Consider the following 19,477-nt stretch of genomic DNA (forward strand, 5'->3'; position numbering starts at 1 on the left):
CTATGAATCTCAAATTTTCCAAAAATTTGGTAGAACCATGAACAACTTTATGGAACGGGGCTCATGCCTAGAACATCTTGAGGATAAAAGAACAGTCATTCATTCTCTTAGAACGGGAGTTCCTTCGTGATTTGGCAAAGGCGATCACATGATAATTTTAGCCCTCTGAATTATCTTTTCGACGCTGCAATAATCATTAATTATGATATTTGTAGCAAAGGTTATCCTCGAAATACCAAAGAGATGTTCTAGATCTTGATTCTGCCAAACTGTCAACTCGTGTCATGATTTTATCCTCGATTCCAGATGATGTAGGCAAAGTGATAAACATTAACTTTTTATAAATTTAAGTTATCTTTACAATGCCAAAAGAATCACAAAATTTGCAGCTTTCTAGACAAAGTTATCTCCAAAATACCGAAAGATAGTTCTGGATGTTAATTTTGCCAGACTGTAAACTTGTATCTTGATTTTCTCCGTGATCCTGGCTAATCTAGGTGACCTTCATTCCAATGTCATAGAAATGACTTGATTTAGGTCTCTCAAGCCAAAGTTATCATCAAAATAGCAAAGAGTGTTATAGAGGACGACGTGAGGATATGAAGGATGACTTGCTTAGTGGTGGGAACGATGTTTTGAGATTAAATCTTGCATTTTCATTTTTGGTCATCACTTATGTCATGCCTTAAGAGTTTTGTTAGTCCTTATACAATTATTTGCTAGTTTTGGCACATCAAAACACAAAAGGGTCCTACAGTTTTGTTGGAGTTCTAGGAAACAAGAAGTTGTGGCTCAAACCATAACGGAAGTTGAATATGTTGCTCTAGCAACTGCCACCAATCAAGGAATGTGGATTCGGAGACTGATGAAAGACTTGGAAGAAGAACAAATGGAAGCACCAATGATTGCTTGCGACAATAAATTTGTTATTTCTATTGTGGAATATCTGGTCCAACATGGAAGAACAAAGTATATCAACATCAAGAACTATGCAATTCAAGAAGCGGAGAAATTGAGATAGATCAAAATGGAGTTTTGTAGCTCCGAATTTCAAGTGGCGGATATTTTCAATAAAACTTTGCCAAATTCAGGATTTGAAGTGATAAAGAATTTGCTAGGAATGAGCACCAAAAATGTTCAATTAGGAGTGTTGAAGGTTGAACCTATTTTGGTGAGTGCAAAACATGTGGTACCCCTGTATTTTTGATAAGTTTTACTAAGAATTTTTAATCGTAATTTAGGGTGCAAAGTGAAAGGATTTGGAACCTTTGAGGGAGGAAGGTGTCACAACTGAAACATGGAAAGGCCAAATTGAAATTTTCTCGAGTAGCACGTTGTAGTGAGAAAAACTGCTCAAAATCGCACAAAAATACACAAAAAGCAATAGCCTAAAATCAACGCTCAAGCACAAACAACGAGCAAGGATCTATTGATCAAATGACTTTTCAAAACGTGTTTTGATACCAAATGAAAGTTTATGACTTAACCAAGTTCATTAAACTTCTGTGGAATAAATTAATTACGTTCATTTGTGCTTGTGGGCTTGTCCATTCCTCATTAACACATTCCTAAACATCCAAAACCTAAAGTAAAGCACACAAATGGTTTTTACATGGTTCGCCCAATTCCATACATCCATGGGACCACATCCAAATGTAGCAAATCTGCTATAGCAAACATTCAAGGTTCATTACAAAGTTATAGTTAAGCAAACTAATGTAAAACACTCCCTGTTTTTTCAAAGCTCTAACTCCTTCATTTGGATGATCCACCGTCTTGCCACAACTTTCTTGAATCCAAGACACCTCTTGGATAGCTCGGGATCCACTCAAGCTTCAACACCGAAGGCGCACATGAGCTCCACAACTTGAAATGCCATCAAGCTTTTCATCAATGAAACCACGCACGTTCCAACAACACTCAAACAACAAAGGTTAACATGCTATTTTAAAGCTTATTAAAGCATAAGCGAACCTGACCAAATTTGAAATCAACCTCAAAGGACTTTCAGAGAACAATAAGAAGAATATTCAGGTTCAAAACGTAATGCAAGGTTGATGAAGAACATAGAGAAAACTTGCACAACAATCCATTAGACAACCAGCCGACAATCTCTTACAATGTTCAACTATTTCTCGAAAGTTTTCCACCACTTTCTTTGGACTACTTCTAAAAATTTAAATGGATTTCCAGCGCCTCATCTAAGATATTAACATCTGTATACGGACCACTTGCACATATCTTAGGTCTGGAAAAATATCCTAGCAACAAATGAAAACACAACATTTGTATGAAAGTCTGACTGGACGACTAACTGCACACTAGACTCTGATGTGCCCACATGTTTTACAATAAAAACATACTAACTAAGTGTGCGCACATCAACACAGAGTGTCATGACAATTGAAAGCTACAAAAACGATTGTGCTTAAACAATATGATGTGCAAACATCCAAACTTAATGTGCCCACACAAAATTCATAAGTTGACAAAAATACTTTTGGAGGTAAGAAGTGAGACAAGCAAGGACGGCTGTGGAATATTCTAATCTAATGATTACTAGCAGTATAATTTGATTGTATATTATTTAATCAGTGTGATTAACAAAGAATTAATATGTTGATCAGCTTGGTTCGAGTCTTGTTTACTCGGTACTTTAAGCCATTTCAACGACTTGACTTGAGAAGCCGAAAATTCTTCCAACAGATAACCTTGTTGATTCTTATATGTGACGGATCATTTTTTGAGAATGCAATTTATCCTCTTGGATAAGAACATTCAAGATGCCTATTCTAAGGATTGTGAATCCTTTCTTGTAGAAGGAATAAAGAAATAATATAGAAAAATTTATGATACAGACAATCACTTTTGGTTTGGATATTCGAATAATAGTTTTCGCGATAAACTAAAAGTACTTTTGCAATTCTGAATTTGGATTGTTTATTCGGAAACTCAAAATGGACAATTCATAGCACATTATAATTTATAGAAAGAATCTTTCTTGGTACCATAATGTCATAGTATCTTTATTTTTTTCTTCTCTAACTTTTTGGTTCGATTTTTTTTTAACAAGATTAATGGAAAAAAAAAAAAATTAAATCATTAAATATGTTAAAAGTACTTTTTTTATGGACTTGGTGTACCACAAATCCTTCATAGTCAATTAATCCATCCGTAATAAATCTTGCTACATTAGCAAAAAACAAAAATCAGGCGTTTGATCCATTAAGAAAGTAGTTGTAAGCAAAGATCCTTTCAAAATATCTTTGAAAGTTGAGAGGTGGAAATTTCTATTTCTAAATGTGTCATCTATTATTATGTCCTTCAACAGTGGAAACTGTTGCTAATAACATTTAATAATTAGCAAAAAATCATATAGAGTTAAACGATGGCAAATTTGCTATCATGTGGAAACCTTAAGAGTTTTCATAAAACCATACTTATACATAAATATTTCGGGAAGTTTTGATTGTCGACATATATAGAGGCAATATCGGACGGTGTATAGATCATGTTATCTAGTGGTGGGAGGGAAGTGAATCTCAATTATCCTTTTGAAATAAGAAAGCCGACCAAGATTCTCATGAAAAAGGAAAAAAAAAAAAATCCTCATTTTGTAGAAGGAATAATGTAATGTATATCTTATCATAGAATAAATCTTTTTGTATGATAATGATATAAACGTAATCAATTAGACCATCTCATCCTATAAATTCTAGGTCTCCATGGGCAACAAGAATCATCAGTAAGAGTTACTTGGAATTAAAGAGAAGAGAGATTACGAGATGGCTTTAGCTCAAGTTCAACTCCCACACAACCTCCATGCCATTCTTAAAGAAGAAGACTCCCAGATTGACGCCTCCTGCGACAATCTGATTGAACAGCTCCAGGGTGGAATCTTCTTGAACCAAAACAAACTGGCAAGTAACATCTTCATTGTTGTTGTTGTTGTTGTTGTTATAATTTTGCACCAATTATTTTCAATACTAATACTTAATTAATGTTTTACTGCAGAAGTTTTGGGTTGACAGGCTTTTATGTGCCAAAGCCTTCGACATTCATGCAAGGGGTCTCTCAATCACTTGGGGAGATGATAAACGTTACTGGAATTGGACTTACAAGCCAGACACACAAGGGTATTTATATATCACATATATAAATATTGGTTTTCTACCTTATTTATAGTCAATGAAGATTAATTAATCAAATAAATTATGTTTTTGCAGTTGTGTTCAAGTGGAGGTGGCTGAACTATTGAATGTCTGTTGGCTTGACGTAAGCAAGAAATTCCCTGCCAAAAACCTTACTCCAGGGACAGTTTACCAAGTTTCGTTTGTTTTAATGATGAAGAATGGAGAATATGGATTTGCAAATCATCCGGTGAACTTGAAACTCGTCATCCCCAATTACCATGAGACAATTGAACGCAAAGAAGATTTGAGTAAGTTGCCCAAGAACAAATGGTCAGAGGTCCGAATTGGTGAGTTCCTTACATCTTGCAATATGACTGGGGATATGGAAATCTCGATGTTTGAACACGAATCCCAATGGAAGAGTGGGCTGGTTGTCGATAAGATCGTCATTCGCCCAGTGCGCCAGAACTAAGAATGAGGATGATCAACAGCGAGACATATGCAAAACTAAAAGTTTCTAGATACTAAATAATTTAGTTGGCATGCGTCTCATGTTGTACTCGTAGCTTCTCACTATACTCTGTAGTAAATAAAAATGTGAGAATTTGCATACGGGATAATAAATAAAAGCATAATCTATCTGAGGTTGCTTCATAAAAATTTCCCGCATTCTACTTGGAACTCTAGTTTCTTGCTTCTACATACATATATTAAGCCTGGGCTATTTGAGCATGAATGAAATGCATACAAAAGGAGAGTACATAGAGGTAGCTGACCATTTTAAAATAATATTCTCAACCACTTTCAAATAGCATACAAAAAATTAAAAGATAGTATCTCCATATTGTTGTGAATTTTGCGGAAGTGTATATATCAAATATCAATTTGTTCATTTTAAAGCCTACATCCATAGATGACTGAAGAATATACTATTACCACAAAAATACAAGAGTATAACACATAATATGACCCCAACGGAACGGTATCTTATTACCTATTAGAAGTCTCTAAAGACAAGGTCAAATCATATGATACCTACCAAAGCCCCAAATTGTTGATAAATTTTGTGACGCCGTCATATAATTCTCTCTCTAATGAGCTAACAACTCCTGATCGGAAATATCTTTGTAATCCAGTTAGGAATTATATTCTTATTTCTTGCATAATTGTAATCATATTCTGACAGGTTATCCTAAAAGAAACATAAACTCAAATAGTACAAAAAATCAAATGAGGGAAACGAGCCAAAATCCTCAACACATATCAAAAGAGAAACGTACATTTATGTTGAAGGTAATGAAGCCAACTTACACGGTTTAATGCTTTATATTTTGATATTTGAACTCGTGGTATGACTAGCTGTAAAATTACACAAAATTGATGAGTTGCTTGCTTTTATTAGTTTTTGTTACAGTATTGAATACTCCTGGTTTAGGTTTTTGGAAGTTTTAATACTTTACCAAGTAGATTAAACCTAAGCGGAATGGGTTATTAAGTTGATTTTAGTGTCCATCACCATTACAAACTAGACATTCATGAACCAAAATAAAGCACACCAGAGGATTTTACATGGTTCAGCAAAATGTCTATTTCCATGGGACCAAGTCTTGATGAAGCCAATCCACTATAGTAAACATTTACAGTTCAATTACAAAGCCAAAGTTAAGTATCAGTTGTAAGAACACTCCCTATTTTCCAATGCTTCAAACTCCACCCTTTAGGCCGAACTTCAAACTACCATAGCAAGTTCCACGTTCACGAGACCACTGGTTAGCCTTGAGCTCCTCTCAAGGTACAACACCGAAGACGCACTTTAGCTCCAAAAGCTTGAAATCCCATCAAGCATCACCAATGGAAACCCACATTCCAGCCATGAATAAATAAACAAAGTTTGTCCAAGGTATTTGTAAGCCTACCTAAGGCATATGAAACCTAATTCAAAACAAAAAAAAACCTTAAAGAATTTTCAAAGTAATATCAAAGATATATTCAGGCTTAAAAAGAGTTGCATTGGAGAAGATGAATATATAGAAAACTTGTGCTCCAATGCAAGGGGACAGGTGGCCAACAGGATGCTCTATGGTTTTACCTTTATGAAAAAGTTTATTCCAAAGGACCATCGACAATTGCAAAAAACTTTCCAGCACATTGTATAAGTTAATGACAAGTGTCATGGACCATAAACAATATCTCAAAAGAGAATAAAAACAGTTCACGGAATATCAAAATGCAATACATGTTATGCAAAGTATCTGCCAAATGCGTGTGACCACTTAGACTCTGAAATGCCCACACGATATAACAGAAAACTAACTTAATTGAAAGTGGTCACTTCGATAGAGAGTCATCACACTGAAAATTTAAACAGAAATGATTGTGCGATATTCAAAGTGAAGTGTTCATACCATGACTAATGTTACCACACTAGAATCATAAGTTGACAAATATCTTACAATCTCCCCCTTTGTCAAACTTATGAACAAAGCACAATCTTTTCAATTATAAACTTGTCTCAAAATACCAACAATCAATCAACAAGAGACAGAAACACAAACAACACAAAAACATATCTTATTAAAGGCATAATCATCAAGACATAGAGACATGAATGAAACAAAGACAATAAGCAAAACATAATCAGTATCAGTTCAATAAAAAAGTTTTGCAAGATTAAAAAAAAAATTGAACAAAATTGCTCCCCCTCAATTAGTATATTCCCCCTGAGTAACTAAACCATGTCACATTCAAGTGATTATCAATTTAGAGCAAAAAGAGGGTTAGTACAGTTCAAAAACAAACAAATAACATAATTTGTTCTCTGCACATGAAAGAACAACATCAACATCAGCAAGTAACAACTTAAACAAAAATGCAGTTCTAATAAAATAGCAACTTAACAAGAAATTCAGCGCACAAACCACAATGACTTAAGCAAAAACTTAATATTTTCACCAACACACAATTTGCACTAAGTCATACAAGATCAAAATTGAATAACTCCCCTCAAAATGTAAACTTCCCCTAAGTAAATGCACCAACTCACATACAAGAGATAAACAATTAGGAGTACATAAGGGTTAGTCCAGTTCCCAATATCAGAGCCAAACAAAAATAAAAAAATGCAAAACAAACAATAAAAATGTTTGCTACATGGATCTCTACATCAACAAACACAAGAATAAGCTTCATGAGAACTTATAATAAAAAATAAGTTCATAAACATATTAAAAAATAAGTTCATAAACATATTAAAACACAAGAAACAGAGACTGATTAGATCACAGTTCAAGTAGACAAACAAAAGAGAAAATCAGTTCAGCTTGGGCAGAAGAAAATCAACAATAGAAATAAAAAAATAAAAAAAATCAGTTTGATCACATCAACAGCTCATGTCATCACACCATCAACTCCTTAAAGCAATATCACCAACATCCAAGCAAAACATAGCAGAGCAACTCTCAGCAAATCCTTTAGCAATTTCACTCCCCCTCTTTGTTCATAATGTTTGGCAAACCCTTTAGTGTCTACTGGACCCTCCAGTCAATGTAAACACCATGATATCTAGATTTAAAACCGTCAGACCGTTTGGATTTTCTACAAGAGGTAACTCAAGCACATTCCTAACAACATCAGCATAAAAAAGAACCCAAGTTCTATTCAACAATATGGACAAAACTTTAAAAAAAAAAAACAAATTAAAAAAAAATTAAAAAAAAAAAAGGAAAAAAAAAAAAAAATTAATAAAAAAAAAAAAAAAATTAAAAGAAAAAAAAGAAAAAAAAATTTTAACAAAAAAAAAAATTTAAAAAAAATTTAAAATATTAATTACATAAGGAAAAATTAAATTAAAAAAATTAGAAATTAAATTAGAAAAATAGAAAAAAAAAAAATAATTAAAAAAAAAAAATTAAGAAAAAAAAAAAAAAAAATTTAAAAAAAAAAAAAAAAATAATAAAAAAAAGAAAAAAAAAAAAAAAAAAAAAATTAAAAATAAAAAAAAAAAAAGAAAAAAAAAAACCATTTAATTAAAAAAAAAAAATAAAAAATTTAATTAAAAAAAAAAAATAAAAAAAATAAGAAATTTAAAAGTGTATGGACACTTAAAATCAATGTGGGCACACACAAACTCAGTGTGAGCACACCAGCAAAACCAAAATCAAAATAACGACATAAAATTAAGAAAAAAAAAAAAAAAAAAAAAAAAAATAAAAAAAAAAAAAAAAAAACATTCATGTGATGTCATTCATACAATTATGTAAGCATATTGGACAACAGGTAAAGAGTCGTGACAATGACGAATCAAATCAGCACATGCAAAAGAGAATTCATAGAGAATAAACTTAAGAGAACTCATGTGGCTACACGCTCTCTCAAAGTAGCAACATTGGCACAAAAAATAAAGACTTTAATAACTTATTCCATTTTGAACAAAAAAACAAAAATAAGGCAAAAAGACATCATGAGATCAATCAAAGATTCACAAAATACACAAAGAGAATCTCATCCCATGTAATTCAACAATTAAAGATTTATAACCTTAGATCATACATGAGTAAAAAGCAAAGAATCTTTATTAGATGTGTGTGTTTTGTCCTCAAGGGGGAATTTATGACACATTGGTCAAGCAATCAAAGAGAAAACTCCCCTTTCTCTTATGCCCTTTTTCACTTTTTCTTTCTTTTAATTTTCTTGATCATAATCTCATAATTTTTGAATTCTTTTTCATAGCATATGAGATTTATTGGGCAAATACTCTTAAGAAGTAACCCACTATAGCTTTCACACTTGCAAGAAGGTAACCCTCTAAATGGTAGATTTCCAAAGACATAGCATGACAAGGAAAAATGCCTCTCTTGATAGAAAATTTGATAGAATTTCTTGACTGTTTTTAAAAATAGACAAAAAGTCTTTTCCTTGATAATTTCTTGACTCTTTTTCAACAGTCAAGGATTTGAGACAATCCTTGACTGTTTTAGAAAATCCTTGGTTTTTATTAATTATCAAGGATTTACTAAAAATTAAGTTGTTCAATTTTATTCCTTGACTGTCATAGTCTTAATCCTCGATAATTTCTAACTGTCAAGGATTTTGGAAAAATGAAATTCATTCTTTGACTGTTATATTCTTAATCCTCGATAGTGTTTAATTGTCGAGGAATAAGTTAAAAAAAAAAAAAACAAAACAAAACAAAAACTCAAATTCGGCTAAGGCTTCCCACCCTAAAATTTTCCTTTCCACCCAAAACACCAAAGTTCATTGTCAAAACCCATTTTCCCCCAAATTTCCACCAAGTCTAACCTAGGGCAAGAAAAAAACTTCCGCCAAAAACCCAAATCTCCTCCACTAAATTAATCAAATCCCGTAAACCCTGAATCTCCTCTACTAAATCGCCCAATTCTCTTCCACTAAATCTCCCAAATGTCTTCCATCACTTGTTTCTTTAGTTCCCGGTAGTGGCAATAAACAATGAAGTCGTCACTTCACCACCTCCGTTGCCGCAAACAACTTACATTATATCAACCTGTCTAGACTAATTTCTGGGTTCAACCATGTTAATATCTCTTAGGTCTACGTCAAAAGTGTGAAATGATGCTAATTTTTTTTTTCTCTGTGCTTAATTTTTTTCCCTTTCTTCCCCCAACAAGACAACTGTACTAGTTGGACCCACTCTTGGTGCTACTGTAGCAATTGACTTTGCAGTGAACTATCCTGAAGCTGTAAGCGTTTCATCTTTTCAATTCATTTTCACGCCTATGTACATAAAAAGATTTTGACTTTAGACATTCTGATGTGTCAAAATTGCTACTCTAATTCCAACTTATGTACTCACTTTTGCTTCCAGCTTTTAACCCTCGAGTACAGAGTACTTGGTTAATAATGTTTATTCTAAAAAGTTATTTGCTAATACAGGTTGAAAAGATGTTTTTGATCAACCCCGGTGTTTATGCAGAAGGCACCGATAACCTTGCAAGATTACCTAAGATAGTAGCCTATGCTGGTGGGGTAAGTCTCCACATTTAACGATTAAAGTAACTTTGACATTTTGGTTTATATAGTAGAACGACGATGTCAGAAAAAACACCTAATTGCAAAGCATGTGTTACAAAAAGGAATGAGAAAAAGGTAAAATGAAAGATGTTATAGAATCAAAAGCTAGGAACACCTAACTAACAGAAAGGTTTGACGGTAACATGATCTTTAAAATTAAACAAATACATAGAATATTGTACCTCCTAGTAACCATTAAACTATCTACAATTTATCGTTTCCTCATTTAACAGTCCACTTTCATGAATCATATGTATAATGGTGAAGCAGGATGCTTTTTAAGAAACACTATAATTAAACTAACACCAGGAGTTGCTGGTAGACTTTGTTGTCACATTCTACATAACCAAGGTGACACTAGTTATAGGACAAAGAAGGATGCTTCTGGACCAGAAGATGATGTTGCTCTATCATATCTCCAGCATCTTTTTGTCATTCATCAGATTTACTCATTATTAAAGTTATCTAACTGTTTTATTAAACTTTATGAATCAAGTTTCTTTGTAGAAGAGCATTCCACTGTGCCTTTACGCTAATACATTAACCTTCAATGGCATCCCATTATCTAAAGGGTTAGATTGGACAAACATAAGTCAATTTTTTCTTGTCAAGACGTATGATTTTTCTTTAAGGGTGCTGAGAATTTCAATGCCAACAAGTTAAGCTAAGTCAAATACTTGGGCACATTTGAGGTTGGCTCAAACTTATTGCTTAGCTTTAAACTTGGCTCAAGTTTGATTGAGCTTGAAAAAGAAAGCTCAAGGTCCATTCATGTTAGGTTGGTGAAGTATTTGGGTCAATTTGAGCTCAACTTTGGGCACTATTTCTATAATGTAAGTTGTTCGCTTATAGTAGTGATTATGATTTAATCTTCATTGGATTTTATACTGCATATTGTTGTAATTTTGGTATTTTTTAAATTGGGGCAAGGTTTTTATATGAGAAGCTGAAGGATAACGGAGGCAATGTAAAAGAAATTGGTTTCATGAGCCCGAGCTCATTGTCAATAGTAGGCAGCACTAATGCCACAAGAACAAGAACCCAAAGGGCATAGTTGCTTGCCAATTGGTTGGCAAGTGTGAAGAACGAGAATTTAAATAGAGTGTCATACAACTCAGGGTTAGTAATTCATTGATTTCCTTACTTTTAATCTTGTTTGAATAATCTGTTTTTAAGATTTAAAAACAATGTTTGTCGTAATTTGTTTATTTACGATCTGGAGAGTTTACATTTTTGTTATTTGGTTATGATAGACCCCTAAGGTTATTGATAGACCTCCCATTAAGAAGGTGTATTAATATAAAGGGCATAAGGGTTAAAAAGGTGTGAGAGTGCATGTGTGTTAGTGAAGGGGGTTAGGTGTTATTTGCGTGTGAAAAATCAAGTGGTTAGTGGAAGGAATTGCTGGGACTATAGTCTGTTACTTTCCTTTTGTTGTTGATAATTTTTCTTATGAATTTTCATTTCTATTGACTTAATACAATACAGATTTGTTTCTAGTTATTACGTTGCTCTCTTTTTCAGCATTTTTGCCTATGGTGTTGCTGGGTTTGTGTGAAATTGTGAGGGAGTTTCTGATTTGTGGCATGGGTTTGTTTGTGTGTTGATTGTATACTCTAGTGTGAATCTAAATATAATATATTGTCATCATGCTGAAATCTTATTTCGTTTTTTTTTTGGGCTGATGAACTCTTGCTAGGTGATTATTCTATTGCTTCTTTGTGGTTGTTGTGTTGGGTGTTAGCCGCTTATGGGGTTTATGCAACGGGAAACAAAAATAAAATCCCTAACAACAACATTGAACCCAAGAACCTTATACCCGATTTACGTTATTTACATATGAAATGCTATTAAATATAAAATTTCCAGATTTCACACTAGCGTTTGGAGGCTCCTTCAATCGATATGAATTGCTCCCACTCTAAGATAAGAGTGAACTGTCAGTATCCACACAAAGACAAGATGGTGATCGACTTGCGGTCTCAAGTGCTAGCAAGACACACAAGCAAAAAGGATGCTCATCTCCACCAAGTGAAAAACGTGAGAGAGAGTGAGGTGGTGGCTTGGATTTAATTAATGTGTTCTCCTATTTTATTTTAATTTTAAGTCGCCTTTTATATGTAACAAAAATTAAAACCCTAATCTAGTTAGGAATATATTTATTCCATAACTAAAATAGTAAATCCTTGTTACCAAACAAGATAATAATCCACACATGACATCTTATTTAAATTCAAATATGATTTTCATATTCATATATTATCTTTATTAATATCATCAAATATTAATATTGAATATATATTTAAATTCAAATATGAGTTTCATATTTCATATATATTATCTTCACTAATATTAATATTAAATAATATATATAATATTTAAATATATGAATATATTTAAATACATAATCTCACTAATTTTAATTTCAATATGAAATTAAACATAGACAACGATCTCAACAAATTTAATTGCACTGTGAGATAACCAAAATGTCATTTCATCTCAAAAGACAAAAATATCCTTTTCATCATAAATGACGAAAATACCATTTCATCACAGATGACGAAAATACTCTTTCTCACCAATTCATCATTAATCTGTCTTCTATGTGTGTGACCCGAACGCTTCTCATCATATCGGTAGTGAGTAGTCTCGCAATTGACACAATTCAATTGTCTCATTAAACACAGACTAAGATTGGCTTCTAGCAAGACATCATAGCCACCCGATAGATTCGGATTCAGCGAAACAGCTTGCCTATCAACGATATGGTTACCGTGCAATCTAATCCTTTCATCATTTATCCTTTCATCATTTGTTCTCTCATCGGAGCTGAGGTATAGAAATAGTGTCAACCTCAGTTATCTTCTATATCTTTGTATTCAATTACTAGACCAATGACGGGAATAATAAATTAGATTGAGCAACAACTCAATCCCACTATGGCCACAGCTTTAGTGTCATTGTCATTCACTGAATTGCATCGTGAGATAACTTCTCATATACCCGAGAGTGATGAATCATTTGTTGATCCACCATAGGCTTGATACACTTCTCAATGCAGCAAATCACTACCGTATTGATAGCTCTGAATAGAACTACGTTAGGCTAGTGTCAAACTACACCAATCGACACACAAGGCGCTCCGGTGATCTCAAGTCTAAGGATCACATGCACCAATATTCATTAGAGGGTTTATTCCATAGACATTGGGATTACTATTTATATGGAATCCTCTGGTGGGTCTGTCCAATGAACTTGCCTACAGCAAGCACCCATGTGTCGTACTAGGTTGTCGACAAACAACCTTGACAAGTGAGATTAGTCACTGTCTTTCAACAAGGTCGTTTAACACTATGATAGTCTTACCGTATTATCTGTGTCCTTAGTCAAAATAATACTGGGCCTACGAACATTTCTAGAATTGCCACCATATGTGATCATAGGGTTCTCACTATTAATATTTGAAACATATGATACCCTCGTCACAGTTCTATCATCCTAAGGACATATATCAACACAAACAATTATGATTTACATGATATAGAAGAAAATTGTCTTTTATTGATTAATAAACATTATTTCAGAGAGTCAATTCTACAATAATTGATTGGCTCTAGGGCACCTACTCTAACATTGGGTACTTATGCAATTTTGTTCATAGGTTTCATTGGGTTCTTGTTGCTATTGGCATGAAGACTTTAACTGTGTACTATTTTGATTCCTTGAGGGGAGATATTAGGCAGGATTTATACGAAATAGTGCAAAAGTTAGTAATTCTGCTTATGTCATTTTTAATGCTCTTTATAATATCAAATACTATGTGTTAATTTCATAAGTTGTTTTAACTTTTACAGTGGTATCTTAATCCATTCTGCCCGAAAGGTGTCCAAAAAAAGGGCTAATATCTCATGGCAAAAAGTATTGGCGCATAGAATTGTTATTATCAATAGCAGTTAATTTTCAGTTATAATATTGTTTTACCTTTTGAAAAGTAATGCGTACTTCCGAATAAATTTTGTTTAGGGACCCTGGGAAGCATTGAATGTGGGTTTTATATAATGAGATACATGAGAGATGTAGTTGAGAATGGGTTGACATTACTGAAAAACAATGTAAGAATTTTTTTTTTTTTTTTTTTTTTTTTTTTGAATAATAAGATATAGTTGATATTTCTTGATTAGTCTTATTGTGTTTACTTTTATAGTTCTTGGGGAAAGAAATATACGAAGATGTGGAGGTCGATGAAGTCAGAGCAAAATGGGCGATTTACGTATCAAACTTTTTTTAGTTATTGTTGTTTCAATGATTTTAAAGGGCAATGAGGGCAAAAACTATGTATCAAACTTCTCATTTGTTTAGGCAATATTGTAAAATCGTTACTGTTGTTCAATTTTGTTTACCTAGAGCAACAGTAATATATGTATCATTCGATCAATTATTCGATGTCTCATTGCATATTGTTGAATGGTGATAATTGTTGGAAAGATAAATATTATGAAGCATTTCATTCGACTATTCTATAATTTAATTCGTAATAATAAAGAACTTTTACTAATTTTTTTTTAAAAAAAAATTAATAAACAAAATCTTGACAGTGTGAAAATTGTCAATAATTTGGCTAAAATTCTAAAAAAAAAAAATTTGAAAATTCGGCTAAATCCTTGACAGTTCGATAACTGCCAAGGATTTAGCCAACTGTCAAGGACTTGGTTAAAATTCTACTAAATCCTTGACAGTTATCGAACTATCAAGGATCTGTCAAGAGGTCCTTGATAGTTCAAAAACTGTCATGACCATTTCTTGACTAGGGCTACAATGACAGTTCAAAAACGGTCATTGTACCCCTTTCTTGACAGGTAATACTTGTCAAGAAAGGCTTATTTTTCTTGTAGTGTAGGGGTCATTAAATCCTAGAAAATTACTCAAATATGACTTTTAGACTACAAGCGAGATAGCTCTTTCATAAAGTGACAAGAAATAAGCAATATGCACTCAATGATGAAAGAAAGTCATTATACTTCAAGAGGTGAAAAACAGTGTGGACACATCACTCATAGCTAGGGGTGTTCAAAAAAATGCAAAAACCGAACCGAATCGGTAACCAAACCGAAAAAACGATTTGGTTACAATTCGAAAAATTCAAAAAACCAAATTTTCGATTCTGGAAAAAATAAAAAGTGGTTAATCGAAACCAGTTTTTTGAACCGATTTTACAAATATATATATTATATATTAAATAAAAATAAAAATTATATATTAAATAAAAAATAATAAAATAATATATTATATATTAAATGAAAAATAATAATATATTATATTATATATTAAATAAAAAAATAATAATATTTTTAATGTATTGTTAGTAGTGGTCAATGGATATGTATGAAGGTTTAATTTTTATTTGGATATGTATTATTTATATTTACAATTTAATTTAGGAAAAAATAAAAAAATAATTTTTATAAAAAAAAGGGAAAACCGGTTTTCCCTCCAAACCGGTTCGGTTTCGGTTCGAAAATTTTTCCGAACCGAAAAACTGGTTCGGTTTCGGTTAACCGCTTTTGAACACCCCTACTCACAGCATACATTTATCAAGAGAGAAGAGTATTTTTTATGTCATGACACAGATCAGTACACTTGCAACTTTAAAACAAAGAAAATTTTCTAATGAATTTATTGAACAAAACAAAGACTTTACTCAAGTTTAATCAATCCAATGGACTTCCTCAAGTTCACAAATGTTTGAAAATCTAAAGCCTTTGTAAACAAGTCTGCTAGTTGAGAGTTTATGTTTACATGTGCAAGCGAAATAATTTTCTTTTCAACTATATCTCTTATGGAGTAGTGCCTAATATCAATTTGCTTAGTCCTAGAGTGTTGAACATGATTTTTTGAGATGTTAAAAGCACTAGTGATGTCACAAAAAATAGTTATACATTCTTGATAAAGACCATAATCACTCAACGTTTGTTTATGCCACAAAACCTAAGTGTAGTAACTCCTAACTACAATGTACTCTGCTTCAGCAGTGGATAAGGAGATTGAATTTTGTTTCTTGCTATACCATGTCACAAAGTTGTTTCCAAGTTAAAACATTCTTCTGAAGTACTCTTTTTGTCATTAATGTTCCCGTCCTAATCAACATTTTTGAGTTTTACAAAAGAAACATAACACCGGTTGTTAATTTAACTCATCATTTTTCCTCTTGTAACCATTACCTCATCTAGATTTCCAATCACATTTTAAGGTGGATGACCTTTCTTGATCCATGAGGGCGGTTTTTTCCTTGTGGATGTCTTTCTTTGAGTGATCTCATCAGAAAGATCAACAATTAATTCAAGTCCTCTTCTTTGGGAGACTGATCCCTGTTGAGCAACAGTGGTGCTCACATAAGGTTTTGGTGTGGTCACCTCAGCTTGGGATTTAGTTCGAGAAGGAGTCACGGTGGGCACATCATCATGATCTGTGGTACCTCAGCAAGGGCAATCATATCATCAATTTCATCTTCCTGTGAGAATTGTGAGTAATCTTCCTCAAGACAACCTCCTCAAGGTTCCACTAGAATCGGATTACATCAAGTTACAATGGTTTGACAGGATTTCGCCTCTAGTTTTACTGGATTTCACTTAAGATAAAATGAATTCAAAATGTTTGTGTGGGCTTTTGCCTCCACTCTAGGCTGATACACAAATGTTACACAAATTTCTCTCTAAGGATATTGAATGAGGATCTTAAAGAGTGGTGAGAAGATGCAGAATTATAGCTCAAAGAGTATTTTGATGTTGCAAAAATGTAGGACTTTTTTGCTGCACTTCTTCTCTAGTTCTTTCTTCTTCAATGTGAGATATTATACTCTGATATGAAAAGATACTCGTTTATATCTGTTAGGGAAAAGTTGCAACTTGCAAAAGTAGGAGGAATGGGCGTTCCAATATCGCGAACAGTCGTTCCTGACTCCGACAATCATAAAATTTAAAATCTTGGTATGCTAACAACCATTCTTTTGTTAGTAATGGGCGTTCATTACTTTTGATATGTGTAAGCCATATATCATTGGAAATATATTTTAGTCAGTTTCTCACAAATTTTACAGAGTTGAATATGGAGTTGTCTAGAGAAAGTTATAGCCCAATCTTTGCAACCTATCCAGATTTTCCAAAATGATGAATGGCTTGCTGGAACAATGTTCGTCATGCATGGAACGACTTGGGGACTTGATGAATGGCCATTCCACTATGAATCTCAAATTTTCCAAAATTTGGCAGAACCATGAATGACTTTATGGGACGGGGCTATTCATGCCTAGAACATCTTGAGGATAAAAGAACGGTCATTCATTCTCTTGAAACGGGAGTTCCTCCATGATTTGGCAAAGGTGATTACATGAAAATTTTAGCCCTCTAAATTATCTTTTCGATGCTGCAATAATCATGTAATTATGATATTTGTAGCAAAGGTTATCCTCGAAATACCAAAGAGATGTTCTAGATCTTGATTCTGCCAAACTATCAACTCATGTCATGATTTTATCCTCGATTCTAGATGATGTAGGCAAAGTGATAAACATAACCTTTTTATAAATTTAAGTTATCTTTACAGTGCCGCAAGAATCGCAAAATTTGGAGCTTTCTAGACAAAGTTATCCCCAAACTACGAAAGATAGTTCTGGATGTTGATTTTGCCAGACTATAAACTTGTATCTTGATTTTCTCCTTGATCCGGGCTAAACTGGGTGAACTTATAAACATAAAAGTTTTATCCCTTTGAATTATCATTCCAACGTCGTAGAAATGACTTGATTTAGATCTCTCTAGCCAAAGTTATCATCAAAATACCGAAGAGTGTTTCAAAAGATGACGCGAGGATATGAGAGATGACTTTCCTGGACGTGGGAACGGCGTTCTGAGATTAAATCTTGCATTTTCATCTTTGGTCATCACTTATGTCATGCCTTAAGAGTTTTGTTAGTCCTTATACAATTATTTGCTAATTTTGGCACATCAAAACACAAAAGGGTCCAGCAGTTTTGTTGGAGTTCTAGGAAACAAGAAGTTGTGGCTCAAACCATAGCAGAAGTTGAATATGTTGCTATAGCAACTGCCACCAATTAAGGAATATGGATCCAGAAACTAATGAAAGACTTGGAAGAAGAACAAATGGAAGCAACAGTGATTGCTTGCAACAATAAATTTGTTATTTCTATTGTGGAATATATGGTCCAACATGGAAGAACAAAGTATATCAACATCAAGAATTATGCAGTTCAAGGAGCGGAGAAATTGAAATAGATCAAAATGGAGTTTTGTAGCTCCGAATTTCAAGTGGCGGATATTTTCACCAAAACTTTACGAAAATCAAGGTTTGAAATGCTAAAGAATTTGCTTGGAATGGGCACCAAAAAGGTTCAATAAGGAGTGTTGAAGGTTGAACCTATTTTGGTGAGTGCAAATCATGTGATACCCTTGTATTTTTGATAAGTTTTACTTTTAATTGTAATTTAGGTGCAAAGTGAAAGGATTTGGAACCTTTGAGCGAGGAATGTGTCACAGCTGAAACATGGAAAGGCCAAATTGAAATTTGCCCGAGTAGTACACTTAGTGAGACAAACTGCTCAAAATCACACAAAAATGCACAAAAAGCAATAGACCTAAAAACAACGCTCCAGTACAAACAACAAGCAAGGATCTATTGATCAAATGACTTTTCAAAACATGTTTTGATACCAAATGAAAGTTTATGACTTAACCAAGTTCATTAAACTTTTGCAGAATAAATTAATCATGTTCATTTGTGCTTGTGGGTTTGTCCATTCCTCGTCAACACATTGCTAAACATCCAAGACATAAAGTAAAGCACACAAATGGTTTTTACATGGTTCAGCCAATTCCCTTCATCCATGGGACCACATCCAAATATAGCAAATCCACTATAGGAAATATTCAAGGTTCATTACAAAGTTGTAGTTAAACAAACTAATGTAAAACACTCCATGTTTTTACAAAGCTCTAACTCCTTCCCTTGGATGATCCACCATCTTGCCACAACTTGCTTGAATCTAAGACACCTCTTGGATTGCTCCAACTCCACTCAAGCTTCAACTCTGAAGACGCACTTCAGCTCCACAGCTTGAAATCCCATCAGGCTTTTCATCAATGGAACCACGCACGTTCCAACAACACTCAAACAACAAAGGTTAAGATGCTATTTTAAAGCTTACTAAAGCATAAGAGAACCTGACCAAATATGAAATCAACCTCAAAGGATTTTCAGAGAACAATAAGAAGAGTATTTAG

General features: G+C 33.2%; 1 protein-coding gene across 1 annotated transcript; it reads left to right on the forward strand.

The window, feature by feature from the left end:
- Positions 1 to 3,783: 3,783 nt before the first annotated feature.
- On the forward strand, positions 3,784 to 4,793 carry LOC116143026 (protein PHLOEM PROTEIN 2-LIKE A1-like). The gene is made up of 3 exons (XM_031428439.1): positions 3,784 to 3,920; positions 4,015 to 4,136; positions 4,227 to 4,793. Exons 1-3 carry the CDS (start codon positions 3,786 to 3,788, stop codon positions 4,603 to 4,605), a joined length of 636 nt encoding a protein of 211 aa, XP_031284299.1. The 5' UTR covers positions 3,784 to 3,785; the 3' UTR covers positions 4,606 to 4,793.
- Positions 4,794 to 19,477: the final 14,684 nt, after the last annotated feature.

The sequence above is a fragment of the Pistacia vera genome, unplaced genomic scaffold (assembly GCF_008641045.1).
Source record: "Pistacia vera cultivar Batoury unplaced genomic scaffold, PisVer_v2 Contig425, whole genome shotgun sequence".
NCBI classification, from domain to species: domain Eukaryota; kingdom Viridiplantae; phylum Streptophyta; class Magnoliopsida; order Sapindales; family Anacardiaceae; genus Pistacia; species Pistacia vera.